Here is a 10645-nt window from a genome sequence, read left to right on the forward strand (position 1 = left end):
GCTCACATGCTTTGCACATACTGAAAACCATCCAGTCTGAAAACCAGTCTTTGCACATATAGTAATTGTGTGAGAGGTGGTCTCTCTCTTGTCACACAATTACTCTATACACAGTATGAAACTAGAATCCAAAGTAAGATGATAGCTTGCAGTCACGTACACAATCAAGGAAAGAGTCCCCTTCAGGTCTTGTGATGGATGCTTCCTATGCTAGATCAGCACCTGGGCACTGTGGGGTACTAGGACCCAACAGGCTGTCAATCAGGGCACATAGCCCAGTCTTTAGTCTTTTGTCAACCCTCCCTCTATAGCATTCTTGAACTTACTTCCTTGACTCTCTTAACCTCTAGCTATCCACTCAACTCCTTAGTTCTTCATTTACTTTTCATTTCACCTATTTGAAAGAAATTTATTTATATATTCTTTAAAAATTTATATAGTATACTCACCTTTGGCGAGATCTGTGCATAGTATGTGGGGCATTAAAGATGAGAACAAGTGATGTCCTTGTCCTTGTGAATTTTTTATCTTTTGTGGGTGGGATAAGCATTTTTCAAAGACTCGCTTAAATCTGTATGATGCTGACTTGGCTGAGTTAAAGGAAGAGGCTGGCAGGGGGCAGGGGCAGGCGGCTCAGGAGCTGTGACCACTGCGGAGGCCACAGAGGCAGCTTCTGGGCCCTGGTCCAAGAGTCAGCCTGCTCCCTGTGGATTCGAATCGGCCTTGGCACAAATGGCGGCAGAGCAGTTGATGGGCTGGTCCAGCGCGAGCGCCCAGGACGAGGCCAAGGCAGGTCGTTCCTGGCCTGTCAGCGGCCTCAGCAATGTCGCTGCTGCTGCTGCACAGGGCCCAGGCAGATGAGCAGGAACACAGATTCTCAGCAAAGGCTCCATCCCGGTGGTCTGTACCTTGGGCCACTTCTGAACCTAAAGTCTCGAATTTCCCAGTCGAAGGCCTGGCCCTGGAATAATCTCTTGCATTTGGTCTAAAGTTGATTAGTGGTTTAATTGCATTTTCACATCCAAGCATGGATGTTAACGACTCTAGGAGTGGCTTTCACTTAGGACGGATGGTTTTCAGAATGGTGGACTGGAGCAAGGCAGGAAAGTCAGTTTCAAGATTAAGAAGAAGTTGTTTTATGGATGAATACTGTTGGTCCCTTCCAAAATCACCACAAAACATAAAAGTACTTTTCACGTCTAATCTGTGGGGTCAAAAAAAAAGTAACAGTCATTAGCATAAAACACTGAGAGAAGCACTTCAAGGAGTTGAATTGGAATTTAATGGTCTGGATATTAAATTTAAAGATGATGTGATGCCAACCACTTACTGTGAAATTGATTTTGATAAAGAAAAGAGAGATGCCTTTGTTTATGCTACAAAACCCCCTACCGGTACCAGATGTACATAGAAGATTTACCAATGTGGGGTATTGTTGGTGAAGCAGACAAAAATGGAGAAGATTGTTAAATTTGGACCTACAAAAAGCTTGAAATAGTTTTGGAAGTCAAATTGATGAAGGAAAGGTGAAACTGGTTCCCAATAACAAAATACAGATGTCACATTTGGTAAAATGGAAAAAGTCAGATGTAAAATTTGAAGATCGATTTCACTAATATCTTGATCCGTGCTTTTTTCAACAGAGGATTCACTGGTTTTGAATTTCAACTCCTTCAAGGTGGTGATCTTCTTGGTAGGCTTAGTTTCAATGATTTTAATGAGAACTTAAGGAAAGAGTATGCCCCGTACAGTAAAGAAGAAGAAATGGAGGACATGGATAGAGACTTAGGAGATGGATATGGATGGAAGCAGATGCATGTAGTTGTATTTAGACCATCAAGTCACCAGCCAATATCTTTCTCTCTAATTCTTTCTGGATGTCAGATAATTGCTGTCTCTCATTGGTATTATTGTTGTAATGATACAAGATTTATATATTTTTCTATGCTACTACATCTCCAGGGTATGGTTATTTTGGAGGAAGTCTCTATGCTAGACAAGGAGAAAGAAGATGGATAAAACAGATGTTCACTGGGGCATTCCTTATCCCAGCTGCAGTGTGTTGCAGGCCTTCTTCATCAATTTTATAGCCACTTCTTACCATGCTTCAAGAGCCATTCCTTTGGGAACAATGGTGGCTGCTTTTGCATCTGTTTTTTGGTTATTGTTCTTCTAAATCTTATTGTTATAATACTTGGCTGAAATTTGTCAGGTCAACACAAATTCCTTTGTCTGTCAATGCTATACCTCATCCTATGCCAGAGAAAAAAATATTTTATGGAGCCTGCAGTTATTGTTTGCCTGGGAGGAATTTTACCTTTTGGCTCTATCTTTATTGAAATGTATTTCATCTTCACATCTTTCTGGGCATATGAGGTCTATTATGTCTATGGCTTCATGGTGCTGGTGCTGGTCAACCTTTGTGTTGTGACCATCTGGGTTGCATTGTGTGCACATACTTCTTACTAAATGCAGAGGATTATATGTGGTAATGGACAAGTTTTCTCTCTGCTGAATCAACTTCAATCTATGTTTACATGTATTCCTTTTACGAAGATGTATTGCTTATTTCAAACATCATTTTACTTTGGATATATGATGTTATTTAGCATAGCCTTGGGATAATGTGTGGAGCAGTTGTTTACATGGGAACAAGGACCTTTGTCCAAGAAAATCTATACTAATGTGAAAATTGACTAGAGACGCAAGAAAACTTGGAACTTTGGATCAATTTATCTTTTGTGGGGGTGGAACTTGCACAGCAAAAAAGCACAAGAAGAGATTTGGGCTTTGGGCTGGGGATATGGCTCAAGAGGTAACATGCTCCTCTGGCATGCGTGGGGCACTGGGTTTGATCCTCAGCACCACATAAAAATAAAATAAAAATGTTCTGTACACCGAAATCTAAAAAATAAATATTAAAAAATATCTCTCTCTCTCTCTCTGAAAAAAAAGAGATTTGGGCTTAATACTGGGTACTGTGTGGGTCTCTATCACCATCTATTTCTGGGGATCCTAGGTTTCTACTGACTGCTTTCTCCACCTGTTCACAGCAAATGGTTGGATTTTATGCAGTAGGCATTACTACAGTACATGGCTAACCTTCCCCAAAACCAGCTGATTAAAGATGAAACAGATAAGCTCAGTAAAGAGGACAGATAACTTATTTAACTCATTTGTTCCAATAAAATAAATAGAAGGAAACTTGGATGCTAATATTACATGAGTAGAAATCTTCCTGGCACTTAGTGTTTCTACATTGTTGAAAAATGACCTTCCAGAAAGATTACTTTTCTCCTCTTATTTTTACTGTCATCGTCGACCTATCATGAGATATTTTCATATATTGAATCTGAGTTCTTTTTGACCTGTTATAGGTTTTCTCCCCTCCAATAAACTGCATCCTTTTTTAAAGAGAGAATTAAAAAATATTAACTTCTGCATGTAATATATCTGCTGTCATCTTAGTGGAACCAACTTCCCATTTATTCATCTTAAAATTGTCCAGTTACATCTTAATTCTAAGAATAGAAGATACAGTCTGAAGATAGAGGTGTACTCTCTACAATGTAATCTACTCTACAGTTAGAAAGTCAAGTTGTAAATGGAGAATATAATTTGTTTTTATTAAACATTTTGAGATAAACTATATTTTAACTGAATGTCTAAAGGATTATCTTCCCCCACCCAGGTTAATTTTATACCTTTTTGAGTTTGAATGAAGGCTTTACATAAGATATTAAAAGCAAAGGGGGGTGGGTAATAAATGTATATAACATTAAGTAATATAATGTAGGTATAGATTCCCAGATGCATTTGAATGTACAGATAGAATATGGAGTATTTTTTTTTCCTGATGATGATTGGTGTAGACATGTGTGAATTTGGGTAGCTTTTTACATCTTGCCTACCATTGCATGAAACATTGGGGTTTCTTCAAAATGTGTGTGTCATACTTCTTTTGGAAGTGGGTTTGTTTTCTTCTGTTTCTTGTGTGAGACTCCTACAGGAGCTAAATTTGTAATTAGAAACATTTAATTTTGTTGAACCTCTCTGGGACACATAAGTAACATCTAAAGCATTACTGCTTTAGAATATTCAAATAAAATTTCCTGCCCAAAATATATATGTATATATATATATAAACTTTCCAAGAGTCATAGGAGAAAAGATACAGGATGATGAAAGTGTCTGATGAAGTGAAAGAGAATTTTCTTTCTTGTTTTTTATATTCTTTATTAATTCTTCCTTGTCCTATTTATTTCTCTTCTCAGAAGTTGTGCATCAGTTGCCCATTGACTAAATTTTTGTTTTTCAGACATCTTCATACCATTGGGAACTATTATATGAGAATATTCTACAGAGACATTGCTCTGATGTGTCCAAATATTTTTAAATACATGTATATAATTTTTAATTATGTATTTATTTTCAACTTGTGCAATTTTTTGGAATAATTAAACTTATTGCCTACTTTGTAAACATAGGAAAGAGAAAAATTCGTTATCAAATGGCCTTTAAAGAAACTTTGGGGCCTATTCCAATTGATGAAGTTCTATTTAAATTGTATCAAGTTTATGAGAAAATGAAAATTCTCCTTTTTGTGAGAATTTGTGACTAGAACTAGATTGGAGAGAAAAGTAAGAATAGTGTTTAAAGTCCCATGATTTTCCTGAGGATTAATAACAAAGTTGTCTTATGTGGGATACTAAATTACAATGTGCTAAAAGTCCCAGCAGCCTCTTAAACTATGATAGTTCTATGCCAAGATAAGATTCAGTCATACCAGATGTCATTTAAAGCACTGTAAAACCAGTGTCCACTGATGACACTTGAGACCGACTGATTTTGCATATGGAGTAAACTTTGTATAAATATTAATTTGACAGCTGTCAGCTCCACATATTCAGAGTTAGTTTTATATAAATTGTCAACCCACAGTCAGGTTGCAGAGGGGGTCGATATACTCTGGGGAACCCATCTTATAATTCTCCCCCACATATTTTTTAAGGAAGGGAACTGACAGAATCAAGGGCACAATAAGGAGAACTGCAGATATTATGGGTCCTCTCTGAGGATTGTGCTGTTTGAGGACAATTGCACACTTGTCTTTATGATTCCCCATTTCTTAGTACCAATTTCCCTTTTCCTAGCACCAGAGAATGGGTTTACCAGTCAGGACAAAAATTAGTAAGAAATTTTAGTTCAGAACACAAAGCCTTTACCTGAGGAATTAAGGATATGGTATTATTTCCAGGAAACGGGGCTTTTCTAGACTTTTTTGAAATTTTGAGAGCTGTGAATTCCACCCCATGGGGGAGCAGGAAACACAAAGAACAGAGCTTCCCTTAGCCAAAAAGAACTGAGGCAAGTCATTTACTCTCATAAGTCACAAGTTCATGCAGCTCTTGCTATGCTGGCTTCTGCCTCACCTATCTGACCTATTTGACATGGTGCCAGATTCAATCTTTCAGATTAAGCCACTTGTTTAGTCCCTTCTTAGGATTATGATTTAGGCTGACTGCAGGAATTGAGGTGCCTCTGGCTAGTTTGTTGCTCCGTAAATGGCTCATGCTGATTCTCACCCACCGGAGACTTTCAAAGTCATGGGCAAAAATAGCTAGTTCTTGTTGAAAATTATAAACACGTTCATGGTCAGTGCCTACTGCAGAGCCTCACCCTGAGCGTGAATCTCTATTTTATGCTAAGTTGGATTAGCTCAACACTTTTCTTGAGAAAGCTCCAAGTACCCACTTTCTGCCTCATCTGCTTTCGCCGTTTATCAGCAGCATCTTACTATACAGCATCCATTTTACCGCCCCCCCCCCCCCGTTCTTCTGGTGAAGGTTTTCTACCTCAACCTCACAGAGTAGCTATTTAGGTTTCCAAAAAAGTATTAATTAACCACATACTTCCTTCATAACAAAGTTATGTTGCAACAGCATCATTTCTTTGGCAAAACAGTTTTGAGTCTGTTAAATCAATTTCTACTTATTGGTTAATATTAATGGTGGTTTAAAGATGACAGTGATAAAAATAAGGTATATTTAACAGGTAGAGCTTACTAAGCCATATACAAAATTGGAAAGTACACTAGACTGTCCAATTTGAAGTGCTTCTTTCCTGTATGAGTAGCTATTTGTAAAACTGATTTACAGCATGGCAAGGAAGAAAATAGGATGGTATATATCCCTAGAGATGCTTCAAGAATTGCAAAGAAGGCATTGTTCTCAAGCAGCATGTACCATAAATTCTTATGGTATAGCAGAGGAAGCAGTGAACCATTTATTTATACTCTTTCCATCCTGCCAGAATTCTTAAATTAAAGTAGGAGAGAGTGAACAGGAGCCACTACTCTGAAATCAGAGTGGACAGCACCAAACTGCAGATCTGTGACTGGTTCTAACTCCACATGAGCAGGTGTGACCTTGGACAAGGATGAACTACAGTATTCTCAGCTGCTTTCTGTTGTTGATTTTTTGACAGACACCAAATATCTTCTCTGCTATTGTGAAGGTAACATGAAATAATAGTCTTCATATGTCACAAAATTGTGTAATATTTCATATACCCAAAACTTGTATATATGAAAGATTATATAATTTGACATGTAATAAATAATGAATACAGATAAATGAAATATATTGGTTGCATATTTCTAGCTACTGATTATGCAATAAGGCTTTATTACAATAATTCCATTGGTCATACTTTACCATTCTACATGGGTTTCCTTTCACTTTGATTTCTTTACTTGTATCTTAATATACTGATTTCAGTGGCTAAGTCTACTGACCAATAGGCAAAATTTTTTAGATGAATAGAATATTTTTATGCATTCATAGAATAAATCAAGAGTTTGTGCCTTCCTGTTTTCTTAATCTTTTTGGATTACAAATGCCAAGTCACAGACACCTTGTCTAGGATTTTCAGTGGGTCCTCAAGCATAGCTTATTAACTAGACATTATCTAGCTAATTGTGGGCTAACTAACAAGGCAGTGAAGAGTAGTTTCAGCATTATGAAGGCTCTCAGATTTCTATTCTATTCATCTTTAAATTACAAGATTCTCCTAGCTTTTTAAAGTTTACTTCATGTGATATTCTGAAAACTAAGTTTTTGTAAGAGAAAGAAATTAAGAAGAATTATATTTGATACAGAATCTATAAATCATAGCAAATTAACATATTTAAGGAAACCAAGTGAGATATTTGAAATGTTATTTAAATTATTATAATTTACTTCTTTATTGAAAAGCAATTATATGATTGCTGAGCACCATAGCCAAGTAGGAATGACGCATGGCAATTTCTTTGTCAGCCTAGGTTATGGCTCTCAGAATATGATTCAGATTCAAAGTATGGTTTCTCAAAGAAATATGAAACCTGAATTGGAAAGTGAGAAGACCCATCACAGAGCTATTTTGTACACTAGTAATGCAACCCCTGGTCAGTTTACTAAAGATCCCAAGTGGCAGATTAATTATTTAGCAGTGGAATAAATTGAAAAGTTGGCCCCATCTACTTCAATACAAATTGAAACAGCCGACTCTGCAAAACTCTCAGCAATAATCACAGAAAAATGCAAGTGCATTTGAAATCAGATTTTGCATTTGGTCTAACATTATTGTCTCCCATTTTTTTCCCACTGAAAAACCCTCAAATCCATTTGCCTCCCCAGCTCATCCATTTCCCAGCCTCCAGTCCCACTCTTGACACTAACCAATATCTCCCTAATGCAGTATTTCTTGCCTGCATCTTCCCTCTTTCCCTGCTTCTTCCTTTCTTCCTACATATAATGTATACAGGGCACTGAGGGGTAGGTGAGAGAGCACAGGACCATATATTTCCAAGAGCCTAAGTTACCATCTAATGGTGAGTGTGGGGGACAGTGAGAATGACATGAAAAAAAGAATTAGGAATAAATGCAACAACAATAGGCACAAACTCCGGTGAAGACACAGATAAAGGGGTAATTAATTTCTGTCATTCTCAATCAGGTGACAAATATCTTCACTCTGCTTATTCCCTTCCCATCACTTCTAATGGGGACAATTTGGAATCTGGTTTGTCAGGTTCTGCTACCAAAATAAGAAATTGGAATATAAAATTTATTCTGATGTGAACCACAGAAGATGCTGGATTTCACTTAATACAATGAAGGAACAGTTTAGCAATGAGGTCTCTGTAAGGAACAACAATCCTTAGTCCCTGTAGACCTCAACCCCCAATGCTGATTGCTTTCTGCCACTCTCTCCTTTATCCTTCTCTGCCCATTTCCCAACTCTTCTTGGGATTTAGAAATAAGTGGGAGGGAAAAAAAAGCATAATCATTAGAGACATTCTTATTCAGCTGTGTTAATTCTCCTTAGGCTGCAACTTTGCATATGAGCTCTTAACCCCACAAAATGTATTTTTGAATGCATGGTCTATTTAATTAGTTTTAAGTCATCCTCCTTCCTGGCTTTTCTGAAATAACAAACACAAAATATCTCAGGATAATGCACACATTCAAACCAGAAGAATTTATTTATTTATTTATTTATTTTTGCTTTGAAATTTAGAAACAAATTTTATTTAAGATCTGAAATACAATTCCTAAAATATCAACTTCTCCAGAAAACTGTGGCTACACAATAATGCATTGCCTCTATCATGTTAGAACGTGCATTAGACTCAAATACAAAAACCATGAAACAAACCACCATCCTTCAACAATTTGAGCAAGGATAGAATGCCTAAGGAACAACATAGATGGATTTGCAGAGGATGGGCTGTTTTACTTCAAGCACCATAAAAAAAAAAGAGCACAAATGCATGGGTTTTCAGGTATATACATTAAGTTGAACCTTTGGCACTAGGAATCAGGGCATTTCGTCACATAGCATTTAACACATATTAGAAAAGTGTGTAGTGTCAAAGGGATAGAACCACCAGCATTCAAGCAATGTTGTTAACTAGGCAATAAAATGTTCTACTGAATGTTTTCTTCTTTATCTAATTACTGCATACACTGGTAGCAACTTTGAATTGAGGAAAGGAGCTTGTACTCCTTTTATTTTGTTTAAACAGAACAGAAAACAAACTGAAACATAAGCCCTGTTATACATTAACAATTTTAAAGAACATCAATTTTACAAGGAAAGGACTAAGAACAGAAAGTGTTTACAGATACCAGACATAATAGTGAGTGGTCAGTAGACCCTCACAGGGCTTTGCGGTGGTACTCAGCAGAAGCCACTTTGTAATCATTGGCAGTAAACAGAGATGCAAAATTCTTTTCCAGATATTTTAGGAAATCATGCAGATAGCCCAACAATAATGCAAGGCTCTTCTCATCAAGAGGTGTATAGGCCAACATTGCTCCAATTCTTACAAATAATCTCAGTAGGTGTGGCGCTACATAAACCTGGGACATTGGCGCATCAGGGTGGGCCAAAAGGATCTCAGCATACTGGGGCCTCTCAAATTTGTACAGCAGCTGAGTGCCCAACATCACATTGAAATACTCTTTTATTCCTGCCACAACTTCATTAACCGCATATTCCTTATTATCAACATTCCCCTGTGATTTCTTACAATTGGCATACTCTTCCAGAATAGCATCTACATTCTTCTTAGCTGGGAGCTGAAACAGCTGCTTCTGCCTGGTTACCAAGTCCCAGTCTTCGACGAGCCATGGTTTTAATTCTTCAGGAATCTTCACTTTAACTTCCATTCTATTCTTAAATGCCTCTTCACTTTCCACAGTGGGGTCAGCCCGGGCCCTTTTCTTCCGTGGGGGCTGGGGTGCTTCACTGGTACTGCCACCATCTCCATTTCCAGGGGTCTTCTGTTTGTTCTTTCTTGTCTTCCTCACAGATCCCGAAGGGGGGTTTTCTGCAGAGCGACCCCCCCATCTTCCTGGGAGAGCTGGCTCAAGATTCTTTGGCTGTGGAGCAGCTGTCTTCTTTCCTGAGGAGGCCCCTCTCATCTTACTTCTCTGCATGTTGCTTCGAGTTGGTTTTTTAAAGTTGTCTTCTTCGGCAGATTGTTGTCCACGAGTTTGAGAACCCTGCTTTCTGGAACTCATTCAACCCTGTTTTTATTCCAACCAACAATCTTCCTTCTTTCCCTTCCAAGAACTCCTAGTGATTTCCCAGATGGAATCTTACAGATCTTCTGGGATGATCTGGAAGGATGAAGTGAGAGACACAGCCCAAGGCTCTGTAATCAGGGATGGTTCTGCAAACAGGATCAGATCTCCTGATCCTTACTGTAAGGCAAACTTAGCTTTTCTGATAGTGATCTGAAACGAGAATCCAGTTCTTTCCAGCAGCCGACGTGTGATCACTGCCGTCCCTCCAACCGCCATAGTCCAGAAGAACTTAAATAGGGTTCAATGGGATGCTGTATAGCAGGTGCCTTTTATACCCTTTTTTCCCTCTAGCGTATCTGGAAAATCAAAATACATTTTGTGGGAAGGGGGTATGGAAAAATACTCACTGGTATAAAGAGAGAATAAAGTATGATGTAATGTCATAGAAAAATAATTTAGCAAATTCATAGTAGGTTAGTGTAAAGTCAAACATTCTTTTTTCCCTCAAAACTAAATCCCTTAGTAATATCACTGGACTAAACATTCTAAAAATGGGGGAAGCTTTCAAG

At 37.8% G+C, this 10645-nt stretch overlaps 1 protein-coding gene and 1 pseudogene across 1 annotated transcript; one reads left to right on the forward strand and one right to left on the reverse strand.

Annotated features, from left to right (window-relative positions):
• LOC143398259 (transmembrane 9 superfamily member 3 pseudogene) overlaps positions 1-2700 on the forward strand; it is a 30949-nt pseudogene extending 28249 nt beyond the window's left edge.
• A 6345-nt stretch (positions 2701-9045) lies between these two features.
• Positions 9046-10345, reverse strand: LOC143641623 (mortality factor 4-like protein 2). The gene has a single exon (XM_077109215.1). It carries the CDS (start codon positions 10068-10070, stop codon positions 9204-9206), a length of 867 nt encoding a protein of 288 aa, XP_076965330.1. The 5' UTR covers positions 10071-10345; the 3' UTR covers positions 9046-9203.
• Between the last annotated feature and the right edge of the window lie 300 nt (positions 10346-10645).

Source organism: Callospermophilus lateralis, chromosome 4, assembly GCF_048772815.1.
Source record: "Callospermophilus lateralis isolate mCalLat2 chromosome 4, mCalLat2.hap1, whole genome shotgun sequence".
Lineage (NCBI taxonomy): Eukaryota > Metazoa > Chordata > Mammalia > Rodentia > Sciuridae > Callospermophilus > Callospermophilus lateralis.